The sequence below is a fragment of the Aquarana catesbeiana genome, linkage group LG13 (assembly GCF_042186555.1).
Source record: "Aquarana catesbeiana isolate 2022-GZ linkage group LG13, ASM4218655v1, whole genome shotgun sequence".
Classification (NCBI taxonomy): Eukaryota; Metazoa; Chordata; class Amphibia; order Anura; family Ranidae; genus Aquarana; species Aquarana catesbeiana.
Window position 1 is genome coordinate 218,741,910 of NC_133336.1, and position 23,054 is coordinate 218,764,963.

General features: G+C 44.9%; 2 protein-coding genes across 2 annotated transcripts in view; both read left to right on the forward strand.

Annotated features, from left to right (window-relative positions):
- Window positions 1-6,967, forward strand: part of LOC141116492 (V-type proton ATPase catalytic subunit A-like) — a 64,183-nt gene extending 57,216 nt beyond the window's left edge. Inside the window, exon 15 of the mRNA XM_073608856.1 lies at window positions 6,645-6,967. Coding sequence (XP_073464957.1) covers window positions 6,645-6,737 — 93 coding nt within the window. The 3' untranslated portion in view covers window positions 6,738-6,967. The remainder of the gene's footprint in view (window positions 1-6,644) is intronic.
- Window positions 6,968-7,331: 364 nt separating this feature from the next.
- Window positions 7,332-23,054, forward strand: part of LOC141116494 (lens fiber membrane intrinsic protein-like) — a 66,628-nt gene continuing 50,905 nt past the window's right edge. The window contains exon 1 of the mRNA XM_073608859.1: window positions 7,332-7,424. The gene's annotated coding sequence lies outside the window, so the exon portion shown is untranslated. The remainder of the gene's footprint in view (window positions 7,425-23,054) is intronic.

A 23,054-nucleotide genomic window follows, 5' to 3' on the forward strand; every position in this document is an offset into this window, starting at 1 on the left:
AAAATTTGGGTGCATCTCCACACATACTAAGATTAAGGTGGATCTCTCCAGATACTAGGATTAGGGTGGATCTCCTCAAATATCAGGATTAGGGGTTGTGACGGACCCACATACTCTTGAGGAGTATGTCCGCTGTATGAGCTCCCTTTCCCGTTGCCAAGACAATACCCGATCCCGCAGCCCACCCAGTCACTGGTCAGGACTCCGTGTAGGGCAGATAAAAGCATAATGCAACGTACACACGGTCAAACTTTTCGACCGGACTGGTCCGACGGACTTCCCGACGGACTTTTGACAGACTTCCGCCGGACTTTGTTTTACGAATGGACTTGCCTACACACGACCGGACTACGGACGGCCTTGCCTACACACGACTGGACTTTCCGGTGGACCTAATTCCCGATGGAGTTACGGCGAACTTTCCAAATGAATGGACTTGCCCACACACGAACAAGTCCGTTCATTTTGAACGTGACTCGGGTACGACCGGACTAGAAAAGGAAGTCAATCTTGCCGCTTTTATCAGCAACATTGACACCTTGTGAGCCCCGTTGCAGGACATACCAGGCCCTTAGGTCTGGTATGGATTTTAAGGGGAACCCCCTATGCCGAAAAAAGGGCGTGGGGTCCCCCCAAAATCCATACCAGACCCCTATCCGAGCACGCAGCCTGGCCGGTCAGGAAAGGGGTGGGGATGAGCGAGCGCCCCGCTGTCCTGAACCGAACCCTGCGGGCCCCCCCCACCCCAAAGCACCTTGTCCCCATGTTGATGAGGACAAGGGCCTCTTCCCGACAACCCTGGCCATTGGTTGTCGGGGTCTGTGGGCGGGGGGGTTATCGGAATCCGGGAGCCCCCTTTAATAAGGGGGCCCCCAGATCCCGGTCCCCCACCCTATGTGAATGAGTATGGGGTACATCTTCTCCCGTTGTCCGGTCCTTCTCCCGCTCTCCAGCCTCTTCTCCCGGTGTTCAGCCTCTTCTCCCGGTGTCTGGTTCTTCTGCCGGCTCCTCCGCTATCTTTTGCCGCTCTTTTGCTAGCGGTGGCCCGGACTTCTGCGTCGTCTTCTTCCCTCTCCACTTCTTCAGATGTTGACACGACGCTCTCTCCTGCTGTAATGGTGTATGAGCGGTGCGCGATGACTTATATAGGCGGTGACCCCGCCCCCTTATAACGTCACAGCCCCTGGGCATGCTGGGACTGTGACATCATAAGGGGCGTGGTCACCGGGTGATGTTGACCACGCCCCCTTATGACAGTCCCAGCATGCTCAGGGGCTGTGGCATTATAAGGGGGAGGGGTCACCGCCTATATAAGTGCCAGGATTAGGGGGCATCTCCCCAGGTATGGGGTTTTAGGGAATCTCCTTAGGTGCCAGGATTAGGGGGGATCTCTCAAGGTATGGGGTTTTAGGGAATCTCCTGTGTTGCCAGGATTAGAGGGGATCTCCACAGGTATGGGGTTTTAGGGAATCTCCTCAGATGCCAGGATTAGGGGGGATCTCCCCAGGTATGGAGTTTTAGGGAATCTCCTCAGATGCCAGGATTAGGGGGGATCTTCCCAAGTATGAGGTTTTAGGGAATAACCTCAGATGCCAGGATTAGAGGGGATCTCCCCAGGTATGGGGTTTTAGGGAATCTCCTCAGATGCCAGGATTAGGGGGGATCTCCTCAGGAATGGGGTTTTAGGGAATCTCCTCAGATGCCAGGATTAGGGGATCTCCCCAGGTATGGGGTTTTAGGGAATCTCCTCAGATGCCAGGATTAGGGGATCTCCCCAGGTATGGGGTTTTAGGGAGTCTCATCAGATGCCAGGATTAGGGGGGGATCTTCCCAAGTATGGAGTTTTAGGGAATCTCCTTACATGCCACGATTTAGGGGGGGATCTTCCCAAGTATGAGGTTTTAGGGAATAACCTCAGATGCCAGGATTAGAGGGGATCTCCCCAGTTATGGGGTTTTAGGGAATCTCCTCAGATGCCAGGATTAGGGGGATCTCCCCAGGAATGGGGTTTTAGGGAATCTCCTCAGATGCCAGGATTAGGGGGGTCTCCCCAGGAATGGGGTTTTAGGGAATCTCCTCAGATGCTAGGATTATAGGATATCTCCCCAGGTATGGGGTCTTAGGGAATCTCCTCAGATGCCAGGGCTTTTTGGATATCTCAAGTATAGGATTAGGGTAGATCTTCCAAATATTTGATGTAGAATAAGGGTGTGTAAGGGGGGCTTTGTGGTTGGCTGTGTATTGGCTCCAAAGAGTGCAAGGCCTTGTCCCACTTCTTTTTTGCTAGAACAACAACTCACCTGCTGGTATCCCTCTACTTCTGCCATCTTGTGCTTAACTCAATGCCAGAGACATCCCTGGACATTCATTTTTATATTCCAAAAGAAAGGAAAGTAGTACAGTTCCGGCACTTTACTGATGTTTCTTCAGAAGATGGCAGTACAAATCACATGACATAAACATACTTCTGGGGTCATTTGACAGTACTTTGCCAGTCACATATAGTGGATGAACTGCAGCAGTCATTATGTGAAAGCAGCACACAGCACATCACCCCTTCCCGGGGTCATTAGTACTCACTAGAGGGCTCAGACTTGCCCATTGGACACTATGAATCCAGATCACTGCATGTCGTTCCAGAGACAGGACTGCTGCAGCTGCTCCTCTAGTTCTTGTACACTTCTCCCAGGTCCTCCATGGGCATAGACCTCACAGCAGAGAACACCCTAACCCTGAAAGGCCTTTTCCATCCCACTCTAGTCTCCACCAACCATAAGAAACAGGATGACTTCAGCCGGCTCTTCTGGGTGAAGAACAATCTCACCCTGTCCAAGGCCTCTTCTCTAGCTGGCTACATCTGTATGCTGGTGGGGTATCTGCTCCCATGTCCGATCTGTCTTGAGCTCCTCCTCCTCACCTGGCATATATATATGTCCACTCACTTGTGACATCATTACAGGAGGGCTCTAGCTAACAGGGACCTAGCACCTGATTACACTATTCCCTGTTACCACACGCTATTCTGGAACAGAGCCACCTAGTGGCAGACCAGCTAACTTAACCTTCTTACACTCAGAAACAACAAATCTCTGATTTATCAATCATTTGTCATTATGTGCATAGCCAGAGATAGGGTGGATCTTCCATGTTCTGGATAGAGTCAGGATGGATTTTCCAGGTAAGAGTAAGAATCAATATTCCATGTTCTAGGATCAGAGTTAGACTTTATATTTCATGTTATAGGCTCAGTTAGACTGCATCTTCCATGTTCTAAGGTCAGAGTTAGGTGGGATCTTTCATGTTCTAAGGTCAGAGTTAGGTGGGATTTTCCGTGTTCTAAGGTCACAGTTAGGTGGGATCTTTCGTGTTCTAAGGTCACAGTTAGGTGGGATTTTCCATGTTCTAAGGTCACAGTTAGGTGGGATCTTTAATGTTCTAAGGTCACAGTTAGGTGGGATCTTCCGTGTTCTAAGGTCACAGTTAGGTGGGATCTTCCGTGTTCTAAGGTCAGAGTTAGTTGGGATCTTCCATGTTCTAAGGTCACAGTTAGGTGGGATCGTTCATGTTCTAAGGTCACAGTTAGGTGGGATCTTTCATGTTCTAAGGTCACAGTTAGGTGGGATCTTCCATGTTCTAAGGTCACAGTTAGGTGGGATCTTCCGTGTTCTAAGGTCACAGTTAGGTGGGATCGTTCATGTTCTAAGGTCACAGTTAGGTGGGATCTTTCATATTCTAAGGTCACAGTTAGGTGGGATCTTCTGTGTTCAAAGGTCAGAGTTAGGTGGGATCTTCCATGTTCTAAGGTCACAGTTAGGTGGGATCTTCCATGTTCTAAGGTTACAGTTAGGTGGGATCTTCCATGTTCCAAGGTCACAGTTAGGTGGGATCTTCCATGTTCTAAGGTCACAGTTAGGTGGGATCTTCCATGTTATAAGGTCACAGTTAGGTGGGATCTTCCATGTTCTAAGGTCAGAGTTAGGTGGGATCTTCCATGTTCTAAGGTCACAGTTAGGTGGGATCTTCCATGTTCTAAGGTTACAGTTAGGTGGGATCTTCCATGTTCCAAGGTCACAGTTAGGTGGGATCTTCCATGTTCTAAGGTCACAGTTAGGTGGGATCTTCCATGTTCTAAGGTCAGAGTTAGGTGGGATCTTCCATGTTCTAAGGTCACAGTTAGGTGGGATCTTCCATGTTCTAAGGTTACAGTTAGGTGGGATCTTCCATGTTCCAAGGTGACAGTTAAGCGGGATCTTCCATGTTCCAAGGTCAGAGTTAGGTGGGACCTTCCATGTTCTAAGGTTAGAGCTAGGTGGGATCTTCTGTGTTCTAAGGTCAGAGTTAGGTGGGATCTTCCGTGTTCTAAGGTCAGAGTTAGGTGGGATTTTCCGTGTTCTAAGGTCACAGTTAGGTGGAATCTTCCATGTTACAGGGTGATAGTTAGGCGGGACCTTTCATGTTCTAAGGTCAGAGTTAGGCGGGACCTTTCATGTTCTAAGGTCAGAGTTAGGCGGGACCTTCTGTGTTCTAAGGTCAGAGTTAGGTGGGATCTTTGTGTTCTAAGGTCACAGTTAGGTGGGATCTTCCATGTTCCAAGGTCAGAGTTAGGTGAATTCTTCCATGTTCTAAGGTCAGAGTTAGGTGGGATATTCCGTGTTCTAAGGTCACAGTTAGGTGGGATCTTCTGTGTTCTAAGGTCACAGTTAGGTGGGATCTTCCGTGTTCTAAGGCAACAGTTATGTGGGATCTTCCATGTTCTAAGGTCAGAGTTAGGTGGGATCTTCTGTGTTCTAAGATCACAGTTAGTTGGGATCTTCCGTGTTCTAAGGTCAGAGTTAGGTGGGATCTTCTGTGTTCTAAGATCACAGTTAGTTGGGATCTTCCGTGTTCTAAGGTCAGAGTTAGGTGGGATCTTCTGTGTTCTAAGGTCACAGTTAGGTGGGATCTTCTGTGTTCTAAGGTCACAGTTAGGTGGGATCTTCCGTGTTCTAAGGTCACAGTTATGTGGAATCTTCCATGTTCTAAGGTGACAGTTAGGTGGGATCTTCTGTGTTCTAAGTTCAGTTAGGTGGGATCTTCCGTGTTCTAAGGTCACAGTTAGGTGGGATCTTCCGTGTTCTAAGGTCACAGTTAGGTGGGATCTTCCGTATTCTAAGGTCAGAGTTAGGTGGGATCTTTTGTGTTCTAAGGTCACAGTTAGGTGGGATCTTCTGTGTTCTAAGGTCAGAGTTAGGTGGGATCTTCCATGTTCTAAGGTCAGAGTTAGGTGGGATCTTCCGTGTTCTAAGGTCAGAGTTAGGTGGGATCTTCCGTGTTCTAAGGTCAGAGTTAGGTGGGATCTTCCATGTTCTAAGGTCAGAGTTAGGTGGGATCTTCCGTGTTCTAAGGTCACAGTTAGGTGGGATCTTCTGTGTTCTAAGGTCACAGTTAGGTGGGATCTTCCATGTTCTAAGTTCAGTTAGGTGGGATCTTCCGTGTTCTAAGGTCACAGTTAGGTGGGATCTTCCGTATTCTAAGGTCAGAGTTAGGTGGGATCTTTTGTGTTCTAAGGTTACAGTTAGGTGGGATCTTCTGTGTTCTAAGGTCAGAGTTAGGTGGGATCTTCCATGTTCTAAGGTCAGAGTTAGGTGGGATCTTCCGTGTTCTAAGGTCAGAGTTAGGTGGGATCTTCCGTGTTCTAAGGTCAGAGTTAGGTGGGATCTTCCATGTTCTAAGGTCAGAGTTAGGTGGGATCTTCCGTGTTCTAAGGTCACAGTTAGGTGGGATCTTCTGTGTTCTAAGGTCACAGTTAGGTGGGATCTTCCATGTTCTAAGTTCAGTTAGGTGGGATCTTCCGTGTTCTAAGGTCACAGTTAGGTGGGATCTTGTGTGTTCTAAGGTCACAGTTAGGTGGGATCTTCCGTGTTCTAAGGTCACAGTTAGGTGGGATCTTCCGTGTTCTAAGGTCACAGTTAGGTGGGATCTTCCATGTTCTAAGGTCTTAGTTAGGTAGGATCTTCCCTGTTCTAAGGTCACAGTTAGGTGGGATCTTTCATGTTCTAAGGTCAGAGTTAGGTGGGATCTTCCATGTTCTAAGGTCAGAGTTAGGTGGGATCTTCCATGTTCTAAGGTCAGAGTTAGGTGGGATCTTCTGTGTTCTAAGGTCACAGTTAGGTGGGATCTTCCATGTTCTAAGTTCAGTTAGGTGGGATCTTCTGTGTTCTAAGTTCAGTTAGGTGGGATCTTCCATGTTCTAAGGTCAGAGTTTGGATCTTCCATGTTCCAGGGTTAATCTAGCTGACAAAAGTAGATCTGTCTGTTCCGCAGCTGTAAGTTTGAGTTCTCCTATTCTGGATCCTCAGTGATTGGACGTCTGTACTTGAGGGAAAACCTGACAGATAAATAATAAACATTTCTATTGGCTGCAGAGAGGGCATCAGACAGCGGCATATTTCAGGGAGAAAGTTATGAAAATCCCCCCAAAACAGGGCTTGGTACCAGCATGGGGGGCACTGAACCCCCCAAACCAGGCTCTATTATAAGAGAGGTCCTCTGCACCGTCTGCCTATTCTGATTGGTCGGACATTATGCTGAGTCCAGTTCCTGTGGTGGGGGAGGGGAGGTAATCCTGACGCAGAAGATTTGATCTGCTCCTCCTTCCTCCTCAGGATCCGCTAAAAGACGGAGAAGCCAAAATCAAAGCCGACTACGCCCAACTCTATGAGGAAATGCAGACAGCATTCCGCGGCCTGGAGGACTGAGAGCTCCGCCCACGAGGAACTGGAGGACTATTCTATTTATGAAGATGACCAAAGATTGGACTCTGGGGGGGCGCCGTTCTCACCACCGGAATAGAGATCAATGTACCTATCAATACATGGAGATCAATGTACCTATCAATACATGGAGATCAATGTCCATATCTGTATATAGAGATCATTACATGTCAAAATAAAGGACCATAAAATACCGAATAAACGTTCAAACCTGAGACTGTCCCCAAACGTTCCTTCTCCAATATTACACTGTACAGTATGATCTCTATCCTATACACTCCATATACTATATCCTATGATCTCTATCCTGTATACTCTATATACTATATCCTATGATCTCTATCCTGTACACTCCATATACTATATCCTATGATCTCTATCCTGTACACTCCATATACTATATCCTATGATCTCTAGGCTGTATACTCCATATACTATATCCTATGATCTCTATGCTGTCCCCTCCGGTCACATGATGGCCTTTGTCTCATTCCTGGATAGATTTCTGCCAGCTTTGCTGATTCCAGGAACAATGTCGATTGACATCAGCAGATCTGCCCTCTATGGGGCCGGCGATCCTCCAGAGAGTTCCATATTCTCCTCATTGTAGAGGGGAGTCTTTATAAAGAGGGAACATCCAGCTGGGGTGGGGGATGGATACTGGGATATAAGGTAAGTCCTTCACCAATACTGAGATCCCAGAATACAAGACGATCAATATCTGAATATAGGAGAGATCGACCTATATATTACCGCATAGTCTGATATATATATATAAATATATATATATATATATATATATATATATATATATATATATATATATATATATATATATATCACTGCATATAGGGCTATGGACTGTATATAAGAAGAGCTACAGGACTATGGACTGTATATAAGAAAGCTACAGGACTATGGACTGTATATAAGAGAGCTATAGGACTATGGACTGTATATAAGAGAGCCATAGGACTATGGACTGTATATAAGAACAGCTAAAGGATTATGGACTGTATATAAGAGAGCCATAGGACTATGGACTGTATATAAGAGTGTCATAGGACTATGGACTGTATATAAGAGAGCTATAGGACTATGGACTGTATATAAGAGAGCTATAGGACTATGCACTGTATATAAGAGAGCTATAGGACTATGGACTGTATATAAGAGAGCTAAAGGACTATGGACTGTATATAAGAGAGCTACAGGACTATGGACTGAATATAAGAGAGCCATAGGACTATGGACTGTGTATAAGAAGAGCTACAGGACTATGAACTGTATATAAGAGAGCTACAGGACTATGGACTGTATATAAGAGAGCCATAGGACTATGGACTGTATATAAGAAGAGCTAAAGGACTAAGGACTGTATATAAGAGAGCTATAGGACTATGGACTGTATATAAGAGAGCTATAGGACTATGGACTGTATATAAGAGAGCTAAAGGACTATGGACTGTATATAAGAGAGCTACAGGACTATGGACTGTATATAAGAGAGCTATAGGACTATGGACTGTATAAAAGAGAGCTATAGGACTATGGACTGTATATAAGAGAGCTATAGGACTATGGACTGTATATAAGAAGAGCTACAGGACTATGGACTGTATATAAGAGAGCTATAGGACTATGGACTGTATATAAGAACAGCTATAGGACTATGGACTGTATATAAGAGAGCTATAGGACTATGGACTGTATATAAGAACAGCTATATGACTATGGACTTTATGGTTGGGGATAGGATTAGGATTAAGGTTTGAGTTAGGGTTAGGATTAGGGCTAGGGTTTGAGTTGGGGATAGGATTAGGATTAAGGTTTGAGTTGGGGATAGGATTAGGACTAAGGTTTGAGTTGGGTTTAGGATTAGGATTAAGGTTTGAGTTAGGGTTAGGATTAGGGCTAGGGTTTGAGTTGGGGATAGGATTAGGGCTAGGGTTTGAGTTGGGGATAGGATTAGGATTAAGGTTTGAGTTGGGGATAGGATTAGGATTAAGGTTTGAGTTGGGGATAGGACTAAGATTAAGGTTTGAGTTTGGGTTAGGATTAGGGCTAGGGTTTGAGTTGGGGATAGGATTAGGATTAAGGTTTGAGTTGGGGATAGGATTAGGATTAAGGTTTGAGTTGGGGATAGGATTAGGACTAAGGTTTGAGTTGGGGATAGGATTAGGATTAAGGTTTGAGTTGGGCGTTGGATTAGGATTAAGGTTTGAGTTAGGGTTAGGATTAGGGCTAGGGTTTGAGTTGGGGATAGGATTAGGATTAAGGTTTGAGTTGGGGATAGGATTAGGATTAAGGTTTGAGTTGGGGATAGGATTAGGATTAAGATTTGAGTTAGGGTTAGGATTAGGGCTAGAGTTTGAGCTGGTGATAGGATTAGGATTAGGGTTTGAGTTGGGGATAGGATTAGGATTAAGGTTTGAGTTGGGGTTAGGATTAGGGCTAGGGTTTGAGCTGGGGATAGGATTAGGGTTTGAGTTGGGGTTAGGATTAGGGCTAGGGTTTGAGTTGGGGATAGGATTAGGATTATGATTTGAGTTAGGGTTAGGATTAGGGCTAGGGTTTGAGTTGGGGATAGGATTAGGATTAAGGTTTGAGTTGGGGATAGGATTAGGACTAAGGTTAGAGTTGGGGATAGGATTAAGATTAAGGTTTGAGTTAGGGTTAGGATTAGGGCTAGTGTTTGAGTTGGGTATAGGATTAGGGTTAAGGTTTGCGTTAGGGTTAGGATTAGGGCTAGGGTTTGAGTTGGGGATAGGATTAGGGTTAAGGTTTGAGTTAGGGTTAGGATTAGGGCTAGGGTTTGAGTTGGGGATAGGATTAGGGTTAAGGTTTGATTTAGGGTTAGGATTAGGGCTAGGGTTTGAGTTGGGGATAGGATTAGGGTTAAGGTTTGAGTTAGGGTTAGGATTAGGGCTAGGGTTTGAGTTGGGGATAGGATTAGGATTAAGGTTTGAGTTAGGGTTAGGATTACGGCTAGGGTTTGAGCAGGCGATAGGATTAGGGTTTAAATTGGGGTTAGGATTAGGGCTAGGGTTTGAGTTGGGGATATAGGATTAGGATTAAGTTATGAGTTAGGGTTAGGATTAGGGCTAGGGTTTAAGCTGGCGATAGGATTAGGATTAGGGTTTGAGTTAGGGTTAGGATTAGGGCTAGGGTTTGAGTTGGGGATAGGATTAGGATTAAGGTTTGAGTTAGAGTTAGGATTAGGGCTAGGGTTTGAGCTGGGGATAGGATTAGGATTAAGGTTTGAGTTATGATTACGGCTAGGGTTTGAGTTGGGGTTAGGATTAGGGTTGAGGTTTGAGTTGGGGATAGGATTAGGATTAAGGTTTGAGTTAGGGTTAGGATTAGGGCTAGGGTTTGAGCTGGCAATAGGATTAGGGTTTAAGTTGGGGTTAGGATTAGGGTTAGGGTTTGAGTTGGGGGTATAGGATTAGGATTAAGGTTTGAGTTAGGGTTAGGATTAGGGCTAGTGTTTGAGCTGGCGATTGGATTAGGATTAGGGTTTGAGTTAGGGTTAGGATTAGGGCTAGGGTTTGAGTTGGGGATAGGATTAGGATTAAGGTTTGAGTTAGTGTTAGGATTAGGGCTAGGGTTTGAGTTAGGGATAGGATTAGGATTAAGGTTTGAGTTAGGATTAGGGCTAGGGTTTGAGTTGGGGATAGGATTAGGGTTAAGGTTCGAGTTAGGGTTAGGATTAGGGCTAGGGTTTGAGTTGGGGATAGGATTAGGATTAAGGTTTGAGTTATGGTTAAGATTAGGGCTAGGGTTTGAGATGGGGATAGGATTAGGGCTAGGGTTTGAGTTGGGAATAGGATTAGGGCTAGGGTTTAAGTTGGGGATAGGATTAGGGTTAAGGTTTGAGTTAGGGTTAGGATTAGGGCTAGGGTTTGAGCTGGCAATAGGATTAGGGTTTAAGTTGGGGTTAGGATTAGGGCTAGGGTTTGAGTTGGGGGTATAGGATTAGGATTAAGGTTTGAGTTAGGGTTAGGATTAGGGCTAGGGTTTGAGCTGGCGATAGGATTAGGATTAGGGTTTGAGTTAGGGTTAGGATTAGGGCTAGGGTTTGAGCTGGTGATAGGATTAGGATTAGGGTTTGAGTTAGGGTTAGGATTAGGGCTAGGGTTTGAGCTGGGGATAGGATTAGGATTAGGGTTTGAGTTGGGGATAGGATTAGGATTAAGGTTTGAGTTAGGGTTAGGATTAGGGCTAGGGTTTGAGCTGGGGATAGGATTAGGAATAAGGTTTGAGTTAGGGTTAGGATTAGGGCTAGGGTTTGAGTTGGGGATAGGATTAGGATTAAGGTTTGAGTTGGGGATAGGATTAGGATTAAGGTTTGAGTTAGGGTTAGGATTAGGGCTAGGGTTTGAGTTGGGGATAGGATTAGGATTAAGGTTTGAGTTAGGGTTAGGATTAGGGCTAGGGTTTGAGTTGGGGATAGGATTAGGATTAAGGTTTGAGTTGGGGTTAGGATTAGGGCTAGGGTTTGAGCTGGGGATAGGATTAGGGTTTGAGTTGGGGTTAGGATTAGGGCTAGGGTTTGAGTTGGGGATAGGATTAGGATTAAGATTTGAGTTAGGGTTAGAATTAGGGCTAGGGTTTGAGCTGGCGATAGGATTAGGATTAGGGTTTGAGTTGGGGATAGGATTAGGATTAAGGTTTGAGTTGGGGTTAGGATTAGGGCTAGGGTTTGAGCTGGGATAGGATTAGGGTTTGAGTTGGGGTTAGGATTAGGGCTAGGGTTTGAGTTGGGGATAGGATTAGGATTAAGATTTGAGTTAGGGTTAGGATTAGGGCTAGGGATTGAGTTGGGGATAGGATTAGGATTAAGGTTTGAGTTAGGGATAGGATTAGGACTAAGGTTAGAGTTGGGGATAGGATTAGGATTAAGGTTTGAGTTAGGGTTAGGATTAGGGCTAGGGTTTGAGTAAGGTATAGGATTAGGGTTAAGGTTTGAGTTATTGTTAGGATGAGGGCTAGGGTTTGAATTGGGGATAGGATTAGGATTAAGGTTTGAGTTAGGGTTAGGATTAGGGCTAGGGTTTGAGTTGGGGATAGGATTAGGGCTAGGGTTTGAGTTAGGGTTAGGATTAGGGCTGGGGTTTGAGTTGGGGATAGGATTAGGGTTAAGGTTTGAGTTAGGGTTAGGATTAGGGCTAGGGTTTGAGTTGGGGATAGGATTAGGATTAAGGTTTGAGTTAGGGTTAGGATTAGGGCTAGGGTTTGAGCTGGGGATATAGGATTAGAATTAAGGTTTGAGTTAGGGTTAGGATTAGGGCTAGGGTATGAGCTGGCGATAGGATTAGGATTAGGGTTTGAGTTGGGTTAGGATTAGGGCTAGGGTTTGAGCTGGCGATAGGATTAGGATTAGGGTTTGAGTTAGGGTTAGGATTAGGGCTAGGGTTTGAGCTGGGGATAGGATTAGGATTAGGGTTTGAGTTGGGGATAGGATTAGGATTAAGGTTTGAGTTAGGGTTAGGATTAGGGCTAGGGTTTGAGTTGGGGATAGGATTAGGGTTAAGGTTTGAGTTGGGGTTAGGATTAGGGCTAGGGTTTGAGCTGGGGATAGGATTAGGGCTAGGGTTTGAGCTGGGGATAGGATTAGGATTAAGGTTTGAGTTAGGGTTAGGATTAGGGCTAGGGTTTGAGTTGGGGATAGGATTAGGATTAAGGTTTGAGTTAGAGTTAGGATTAGGGCTAGGGTTTGAGTTGGGGATAGGATTAGGATTAAGGTTTGAGTTAGGGTTAGGATTAGGGCTAGGGTTTGAGTTGGGGATAGGATTAGGGTTAAGGTTTGAGTTAGGGTTGGGATTAGGGCTAGGATTTGAGTTGGGGATAGGATTAGGGTTAAGGTTTGAGTTAGGGTTAGGATTAGGACTAGGGTTTGAGTTGGCAATAGGATTAGGGTTTAAGTTGGGGTTAGGATTAGGGCTAGGGTTTGAGTTGGCAATAGGATTAGGGTTTAAATTGGGGTTAGGATTAGGGCTAGGGTTTGAGTTGGGGTATAGGATTAGGATTAAGGTTTGAGTTAGGGTTAGGATTAGGGCCAGGGTTTGAGCTGGGGATAGGATTAGGAATAAGGTTTGAGTTAGGGTTAGGATTAGGGCTAGGGTTTGAGTTGGGGATAGGATTAGGATTAAGGTTTGAGTTGGGGATAGGATTAGGATTAAGGTTTGAGTTAGGGTTAGGATTAGGGCTAGGGTTTGAGTTGGGGATAGGATTAGGGCTAGGGTTTGAGTTGGGAATAGGATTAAGGCTAGGGTTTGAGTTGGGGATAGGATTAGGATTAAGGTTTGAGTTAGGGTTAGGATTAGGGCTAGGGTTTGAGTTGGGGATAGGATTAGGATTAAGGTTTGAGTTAGGGTTAGGATTAGGGCTAGGGTTTGAGCTGGCAATAGGATTAGGGTTTAAGTTGGGGTTAGGATTAGGGTTAGGGTTTGAGTTGGGGGTATAGGATTAGGATTAAGGTTTGAGTTAGGGTTAGGATTAGGGCTAGTGTTTGAGCTGGCGATTGGATTAGGATTAGGGTTTGAGTTAGGGTTAGGATTAGGGCTAGGGTTTGAGTTGGGGATGGGATTAGGATTAAGGTTTGAGTTAGTGTTAGGATTAGGGCTAGGGTTTGAGTTAGGGATAGGATTAGGATTAAGATTTGAGTTAGGATTAGGGCTAGGGTTTGAGTTGGGGATAGGATTAGGGTTAAGGTTCGAGTTAGGGTTAGGATTAGGGCTAGGGTTTGAGTTGGGGATAGGATTAGGATTAAGGTTTGAGTTATGGTTAAGATTAGGGCTAGGGTTTGAGATGGGGATAGGATTAGGGCTAGGGTTTGAGTTGGGAATAGGATTAGGGCTAGGGTTTAAGTTGGGGATAGGATTAGGGTTAAGGTTTGAGTTAGGGTTAGGATTAGGGCTAGGGTTTGAGCTGGCAATAGGATTAGGGTTTAAGTTGGGGTTAGGATTAGGGCTAGGGTTTGAGTTGGGGGTATAGGATTAGGATTAAGGTTTGAGTTAGGGTTAGGATTAGGGCTAGGGTTTGAGCTGGCGATAGGATTAGGATTAGGGTTTGAGTTAGGGTTAGGATTAGGGCTAGGGTTTGAGCTGGTGATAGGATTAGGATTAGGGTTTGAGTTAGGGTTAGGATTAGGGCTAGGGTTTGAGCTGGGGATAGGATTAGGATTAGGGTTTGAGTTGGGGATAGGATTAGGATTAAGGTTTGAGTTAGGGTTAGGATTAGGGCTAGGGTTTGAGTTGGGGATAGGATTAGGATTAAGGTTTGAGTTAGGATTAGGGCTAGGGTTTGAGCTGGGGATAGGATTAGGGTTTGAGTTGGGGTTAGGATTAGGGCTAGGGTTTGAGTTGGGGATAGGATTAGGATTAAGATTTGAGTTAGGGTTAGAATTAGGGCTAGGGTTTGAGCTGGCGATAGGATTAGGATTAGGGTTTGAGTTGGGGATAGGATTAGGATTAAGGTTTGAGTTGGGGTTAGGATTAGGGCTAGGGTTTGAGCTGGGATAGGATTAGGGTTTGAGTTGGGGTTAGGATTAGGGCTAGGGTTTGAGTTGGGGATAGGATTAGGATTAAGATTTGAGTTAGGGTTAGGATTAGGGCTAGGGATTGAGTTGGGGATAGGATTAGGATTAAGGTTTGAGTTAGGGATAGGATTAGGACTAAGGTTAGAGTTGGGGATAGGATTAGGATTAAGGTTTGAGTTAGGGTTAGGATTAGGGCTAGGGTTTGAGTAAGGTATAGGATTAGGGTTAAGGTTTGAGTTATTGTTAGGATGAGGGCTAGGGTTTGAGTTGGGGATAGGATTAGGATTAAGGTTTGAGTTAGGGTTAGGATTAGGGCTAGGGTTTGAGTTGGGGATAGGATTAGGGCTAGGGTTTGAGTTAGGGTTAGGATTAGGGCTTGGGTTTGAGTTGAGGATAGGATTAGGGTTAAGGTTTGAGTTAGGGTTAGGATTAGGGCTAGGGTTTGAGTTGGGGATAGGATTAGGATTAAGGTTTGAGTTAGGGTTAGGATTAGGGCTAGGGTTTGAGCTGGGGATATAGGATTAGAATTAAGGTTTGAGTTAGGGTTAGGATTAGGGCTAGGGTATGAGCTGGCGATAGGATTAGGATTAGGGTTTGAGTTGGGTTAGGATTAGGGCTAGGGTTTGAGCTGGCGATAGGATTAGGATTAGGGTTTGAGTTAGGGTTAGGATTAGGGCTAGGGTTTGAGCTGGGGATAGGATTAGGATTAGGGTTTGAGTTGGGGATAGGATTAGGATTAAGGTTTGAGTTAGGGTTAGGATTAGGGCTAGGGTTTGAGTTGGGGATAGGATTAGGGTTAAGGTTTGAGTTGGGGTTAGGATTAGGGCTAGGGTTTGAGCTGGGGATAGGATTAGGGCTAGGGTTTGAGCTGGGGATAGGATTAGGATTAAGGTTTGAGTTAAGGTTAGGATTAGGGCTAGGGTTTGAGTTGGGGATAGGATTAGGATTAAGGTTTGAGTTAGAGTTAGGATTAGGGCTAGGGTTTGAGTTGGGGATAGGATTAGGATTAAGGTTTGAGTTAGGGTTAGGATTAGGGCTAGGGTTTGAGTTGGGGATAGGATTAGGGTTAAGGTTTGAGTTAGGGTTGAATTAGGGCTAGGATTTGAGTTGGGGATAGGATTAGGGTTAAGGTTTGAGTTAGGGTTAGGATTAGGACTAGGGTTTGAGTTGGGGATAGGATTAGGATTAAGGTTTGAGTTAGGATTAGGATTAGGGCTAGGGTTTGAGCTGGCAATAGGATTAGGGTTTAAGTTGGGGTTAGGATTAGGGCTAGGGTTTGAGTTGGCAATAGGATTAGGGTTTAAGTTGGGGTTAGGATTAGGGCTAGGGTTTGAGTTGGGGTATAGGATTAGGATTAAGGTTTGAGTTAGGGTTAGGATTAGGGCCAGGGTTTGAGCTGGGGATAGGATTAGGAATAAGGTTTGAGTTAGGGTTAGGATTAGGGCTAGGGTTTGAGTTGGGGATAGGATTAGGATTAAGGTTTGAGTTGGGGATAGGATTAGGATTAAGGTTTGAGTTAGGGTTAGGATTAGGGCTAGGGTTTGAGTTGGGGATAGGATTAGGGCTAGGGTTTGAGTTGGGAATAGGATTAAGGCTAGGGTTTGAGTTGGGGATAGGATTAGGATTAAGGTTTGAGTTAGGGTTAGGATTAGGGCTAGGGTTTGAGTTGGGGATAGGATTAGGATTAAGGTTTGAGTTAGGGTTAGGATTAGGGCTAGGGTTTGAGCTGGCAATAGGATTAGGGTTTAAGTTGGGGTTAGGATTAGGGTTAGGGTTTGAGTTGGGGGTATAGGATTAGGATTAAGGTTTGAGTTAGGGTTAGGATTAGGGCTAGTGTTTGAGCTGGCGATTGGATTAGGATTAGGGTTTGAGTTAGGGTTAGGATTAGGGCTAGGGTTTGAGTTGGGGATAGGATTAGGATTAAGGTTTGAGTTAGTGTTAGGATTAGGGCTAGGGTTTGAGTTAGGGATAGGATTAGGATTAAGGTTTGAGTTAGGATTAGGGCTAGGGTTTGAGTTGGGGATAGGATTAGGGTTAAGGTTCGAGTTAGGGTTAGGATTAGGGCTAGGGTTTGAGTTGGGGATAGGATTAGGATTAAGGTTTGAGTTATGGTTAAGATTAGGGCTAGGGTTTGAGATGGGGATAGGATTAGGGCTAGGGTTTGAGTTGGGAATAGGATTAGGGCTAGGGTTTAAGTTGGGGATAGGATTAGGGTTAAGGTTTGAGTTAGGGTTAGGATTAGGGCTAGGGTTTGAGCTGGCAATAGGATTAGGGTTTAAATTGGGGTTAGGATTAAGGCTAGGGTTTGAGTTGGGGGTATAGGATTAGGATTAAGGTTTGAGTTAGGGTTAGGATTAGGACTAGGGTTTGAGCTGGCGATAGGATTAGGATTAGGGTTTGAGTTAGGGTTAGGATTAGGGCTAGGGTTTGAGCTGGTGATAGGATTAGGATTAGGGTTTGAGTTAGGGTTAGGATTAGGGCTAGGGTTTGAGCTGGGGATAGGATTAGGATTAGGGTTTGAGTTGGGGATAGGATTAGGATTAAGGTTTGAGTTAGGGTTAGGATTAGGGCTAGGGTTTGAGCTGGGGATAGGATTAGGAATAAGGTTTGAGTTAGGGTTAGGATTAGGGCTAGGGTTTGAGTTGGGGATAGGATTAGGATTAAGGTTTGAGTTGGGGATAGGATTAGGATTAAGGTTTGAGTTAGGGTTAGGATTAGGGCTAGGGTTTGAGTTGGGGATAGGATTAGGATTAAGGTTTGAGTTAGGGTTAGGATTAGGGATTGGGTTTGAGTTGGGGATAGGATTAGGATTAAGGTTTGAGTTGGGGTTAGGATTAGGGCTAGGGTTTGAGCTGGGGATAGGATTAGGGTTTGAGTTGGGGTTAGGATTAGGGCTAGGGTTTGAGTTGGGGATAGGATTAGGATTAAGATTTGAGTTAGGGTTAGGATTAGGGCTAGGGTTTGAGCTGGCGATAGGATTAGGATTAGGGTTTGAGTTGGGGATAGGATTAGGATTAAGGTTTGAGTTGGGGTTAGGATTAGGGCTAGGGTTTGAGCTGGGATAGGATTAGGGTTTGAGTTGGGGTTAGGATTAGGGCTAGGGTTTGAGTTGGGGATAGGATTAGGATTAAGATTTGAGTTAGGGTTAGGATTAGGGCTAGGGATTGAGTTGGGGATAGGATTAGGATTAGGGTTTGAGTTAGGGATAGGATTAGGACTAAGGTTAGAGTTGGGGATAGGATTAGGATTAAGGTTTGAATTAGGGTTAGGATTAGGGCTAGGGTTTGAGTAAGGTATAGGATTAGGGTTAAGGTTTGAGTTATTGTTAGGATGAGGGCTAGGGTTTGAGTTGGGGATAGGATTAGGATTAAGGTTTGAGTTAGGGTTAGGATTAGGGCTAGGGTTTGAGTTGGGGATAGGATTAGGGCTAGGGTTTGAGTTAGGGTTAGGATTAGGGCTGGGGTTTGAGTTGGGGATAGGATTAGGGTTAAGGTTTGAGTTAGGGTTAGGATTAGGGCTAGGGTTTGAGTTGGGGATAGGATTAGGATTAAGGTTTGAGTTAGGGTTAGGATTAGGGCTAGGGTTTGAGCTGGGGATATAGGATTAGAATTAAGGTTTGAGTTAGGGTTAGGATTAGGGCTAGGGTATGAGCTGGCGATAGGATTAGGAGTAGGGTTTGAGTTGGGTTAGGATTAGGGCTAGGGTTTGAGCTGGCGATAGGATTAGGATTAGGGTTTGAGTTAGGGTTAGGATTAGGGCTAGGGTTTGAGCTGGGGATAGGATTAGGATTAGGGTTTGAGTTGGGGATAGGATTAGGATTAAGGTTTGAGTTAGGGTTAGGATTAGGGCTAGGGTTTGAGCTGAGGATTGGATTAGGATTAAGGTTTGAGTTAGGGTTAGGATTAGGGCTAGGGTTTGAGTTGGGGATAGGATTAGGATTAAGGTTTGAGTTGGGGATAGGATTAGGATTAAGGTTTGAGTTAGGGTTAGGATTAGGGCTAGGTTTTGAGCTGGGGATAGGATTAGGATTAAGGTTTGAGTTAGGGTTAGGATTAGGGCTAGGGTTTGAGTTGGGGATAGGATTAGGATTAAGGTTTGAGTTGGGGTTAGGATTAGGGCTAGGGTTTGAGCTGGGGATAGGATTAGGGTTTGAGTTGGGGTTAGGATTAGTGCTAGGGTTTGAGTTGGGGATAGGATTAGGATTAATATTTGAGTTAGGGTTAGGATTAGGGCTAGGGTTTGAGCTGGCGAGATGATTAGGATTAGGGTTTGAGTTGGGGATAGGATTATTATCAAGGTTTGAGTTGGGGTTAGGATTAGGGCTAGGGTTTGAGCTGGCGAGAGGATTAGGATTAGGGTTTGAGTTGGGGATAGGATTAGTATTAAGGTTTGAGTTGGGGATAGGATTAGGATTAGGGTTTGAGTTGGGGATAGGATTAGGATTAAGGTTTGAGTTGGGGATAGGATTAGGATTAAGGTTTGAGTTAGGGTTAGGATTAGGGCTAGGTTTTGAGCTGGGGATAGGATTAGGATTAAGGTTTGAGTTAGGGTTAGGATTAGGGCTAGGGTTTGAGTTGGGGATAGGATTAGGATTAAGGTTTGAGTTGGGGTTAGGATTAGGGCTAGGGTTTGAGCTGGGGATAGGATTAGGGTTTGAGTTGGGGTTAGGATTAGGGCTAGGGTTTGAGTTGGGGATAGGATTAGGATTAAGATTTGAGTTAGGGTTAGGATTAGGGCTAGGGCTTGAGTTGGGGATAGGATTAGGATTAAGGTTTGAGTTGGGGATAGGATTAGAACTAAGGTTAGAGTTGGGGATAGGATTAGGATTAAGGTTTGAGTTAGGGTTAGGATTAGGGCTAGGGTTTGAGTTGGGTATAGGATTAGGGTTAAGGTTTGAGTTAGGGTTAGGATTAGGGCTAGGGTTTGAGTTGGGGATAGGATTAGGATTAAGGTTTGAGTTAGGGTTAGGATTAGGGCTAGGGTTTGAGTTGGGGATAGGATTAGGGTTAAGGTTTGAGTTAGGATTAGGGCTAGGGTTTGAGTTGGGGATAGGATTAGGGTTAAGGTTTTAGTTAGGGTTAGGATTAGGGCTAGGGTTTTTGTTGGGGATAGGATTAGGGCTAGGGTTTGAGTTAGGGTTAGGAGTAGGGCTATTGTTTGAGTTGGGGATAGGATTAGGGTTAAGGTTTGAGTTAGGGTTAGGATTAGGGCTAGGGTTTGAGTTGGGGATAGGATTAGGATTAAGGTTTGAGTTGGGGTTAGGATTAGGGTTAGGGTTTGAGCTGGGGATAGGATTAGGATTTGAGTTGGGGTTAGGATTAGGGCTAGGGTTTGAGTTGGGGATAGGATTAGGATTAAGATTTGAGTTAGGGTTAGGATTAGGGCTAGGGTTTGAGCTGGTGAGAGGATTAGGATTAGGGTTTGAGTTGGGGATAGGATTAGTATTAAGGTTTGAGTTGGGGTTAGGATTAGGGCTAGGGTTTGAGCTGGCGAGAGGATTAGTATTAGGGTTTGAGTTGGGGATAGGATTAGTATTAAGGTTTGAGTTGGGGATAGGATTAGGATTAGGGTTTGAGTTGGGGATAGGATTAGGATTAAGGTTTGAGTTGGGGATCGGATTAGGATTAAGGTTTGAGTTAGGGTTAGGATTAGGGCTAGGTTTTGAGCTGGGGATAGGATTAGGATTAAGGTTTGAGTTAGGGTTAGGATTAGGGCTAGGGTTTGAGTTGGGGATAGGATTAGGATTAAGGTTTGAGTTGGGGTTAGGATTAGGGCTAGGGTTTGAGCTGGGGATAGGATTAGGGTTTGAGTTGGGGTTATGATTAGGGCTAGGGTTTGAGTTGGGGATAGGATTAGGATTAAGATTTGAGTTAGGGTTAGGATTAGGGCTAGGGCTTGAGTTGGGGATAGGATTAGGGCTAGGGTTTGAGTTAGGGTTAGGAGTAGGGCTAGGGTTTGAGTTGGGGATAGGATTAGGGTTAAGGTTTGAGTTAGGGTTAGGATTAGGGCTAGTGTTTGAGTTGGGAATAGGATTAGGGTTAAGGTTTGAGTTAGGGTTAGGATTAGGGCTAGGGTTTGAGCTGGGGATAGGATTAGGATTAGGGTTTGAGTTGGGGATAGGATTAGGATTAAGGTTTGAGTTGGGGATAGGATTAGGATTAAGGTTTGAGTTAGGGTTAGGATTAGGGCTAGGTTTTGAGCTGGGGATAGGATTAGGATTAAGGTTTGAGTTAGGGTTAGGATTAGGGCTAGGGTTTGAGTTGGGGATAGGATTAGGATTAAGGTTTGAGTTGGGGTTAGGATTAGGGCTAGGGTTTGAGCTGGGGATAGGATTAGGGTTTGAGTTGGGGTTAGGATTAGGGCTAGGGTTTGAGTTGGGGATAGGATTAGGATTAAGATTTGAGTTAGGGTTAGGATTAGGGCTAGGGCTTGAGTTGGGGATAGGATTAGGATTAAGGTTTGAGTTGGGGATAGGATTAGAACTAAGGTTAGAGTTGGGGATAGGATTAGGATTAAGGTTTGAGTTAGGGTTAGGATTAGGGCTAGGGTTTGAGTTGGGTATAGGATTAGGGTTAAGGTTTGAGTTAGGGTTAGGATTAGGGCTAGGGTTTGAGTTGGGGATAGGATTAGGATTAAGGTTTGAGTTAGGGTTAGGATTAGGGCTAGGGTTTGAGTTGGGGATAGGATTAGGGTTAAGGTTTGAGTTAGGATTAGGGCTAGGGTTTGAGTTGGGGATAGGATTAGGGTTAAGGTTTTAGTTAGGGTTAGGATTAGGGCTAGGGTTTTTGTTGGGGATAGGATTAGGGCTAGGGTTTGAGTTAGGGTTAGGAGTAGGGCTATTGTTTGAGTTGGGGATAGGATTAGGGTTAAGGTTTGAGTTAGGGTTAGGATTAGGGCTAGGGTTTGAGTTGGGGATAGGATTAGGATTAAGGTTTGAGTTGGGGTTAGGATTAGGGTTAGGGTTTGAGCTGGGGATAGGATTAGGATTTGAGTTGGGGTTAGGATTAGGGCTAGGGTTTGAGTTGGGGATAGGATTAGGATTAAGATTTGAGTTAGGGTTAGGATTAGGGCTAGGGTTTGAGCTGGTGAGAGGATTAGGATTAGGGTTTGAGTTGGGGATAGGATTAGTATTAAGGTTTGAGTTGGGGTTAGGATTAGGGCTAGGGTTTGAGCTGGCGAGAGGATTAGTATTAGGGTTTGAGTTGGGGATAGGATTAGTATTAAGGTTTGAGTTGGGGATAGGATTAGGATTAGGGTTTGAGTTGGGGATAGGATTAGGATTAAGGTTTGAGTTGGGGATAGGATTAGGATTAAGGTTTGAGTTAGGGTTAGGATTAGGGCTAGGTTTTGAGCTGGGGATAGGATTAGGATTAAGGTTTGAGTTAGGGTTAGGATTAGGGCTAGGGTTTGAGTTGGGGATAGGATTAGGATTAAGGTTTGAGTTGGGGTTAGGATTAGGGCTAGGGTTTGAGCTGGGGATAGGATTAGGGTTTGAGTTGGGGTTATGATTAGGGCTAGGGTTTGAGTTGGGGATAGGATTAGGATTAAGATTTGAGTTAGGGTTAGGATTAGGGCTAGGGCTTGAGTTGGGGATAGGATTAGGGCTAGGGTTTGAGTTAGGGTTAGGAGTAGGGCTAGGGTTTGAGTTGGGGATAGGATTAGGGTTAAGGTTTGAGTTAGGGTTAGGATTAGGGCTAGTGTTTGAGTTGGGAATAGGATTAGGGTTAAGGTTTGAGTTAGGGTTAGGATTAGGGCTAGGGTTTGAGTTGGGGATAGGATTAGGGTTAAGGTTTGAGTTAGGGTTAGGATTAGGGCTAGGGTTTGAGTTGGGGATAGGATTAGGGTTAAGGTTTGAGTTAGGGTTAGGATTAGGGCTAGGGTTTGAGTTGGGGATAGGATTAGGGCTAGGGTTTGAGTTAGGGTTAGGATTAGGGCTAGGGTTTGAGTTGGGGATAGGATTAGGGTTAAGGTTTGAGTTAGGGTTAGGATTAGGGCTAGTGTTTGAGTTGGGAATAGGATTAGGGTTAAGGTTTGAGTTAGGGTTAGGATTAGGGCTAGGGTTTGAGTTGGGGATAGGATTAGGATTAAGGTTTGAGTTAGGGTTAGGATTAGGGCTAGGGTTTGAGCTGGCGATAGGATTAGGATTAGGGTTTGAGTTGGGGTTAGGATTAGGGCTAGGGTTTGAGTTGGAGTTAGGATTAGGGCTAGGGTTTGAGCTGGGGATAGGATTAGGATTAAGGTTTGAGTTGGTTTTAGGATTAGGGCTAGGGTTTGAGCTGGGGATAGGATTGGGATTAGGGTTTGAGTTGGGGTTAGGGTTAGGGCTAGGGTTTGAGTTGGGGATAGGATTAGGATTAAGGTTTGAGTTGGGGATAGGATTAGGGCTAGGGTTTGAGTTGGGGATAGGATTAGGATTAGGGTTTGAGTTGGGGTTAGGATTAGGGCTAGGGTTTGAGTTGGGGATAGGATTAGGATTAAGGTTTGAGTTAGGGTTAGGATTAGGGCTAGGGTTTGAGTTGGGGATAGGATTAGGATTAAGGTTTGAGTTAGGGTTAGGGTTAGGATTAGGGCTAGTGTTTGAGTTGGGTATAGGATTAGGATTAAGATTTGAGTTGGGGATAGGATTAGGATTAGGGTTTGAGTTGGGGTTAGGATTAGGGTTAGGGTTTGAGTTGGGGATAGGATTAGGATTAGGGTTTGAGTTGGGGTTAGGATTAGGGCTAGGGTTGGAGTTGGGGATAGGATTAGGGTTTGAGTTG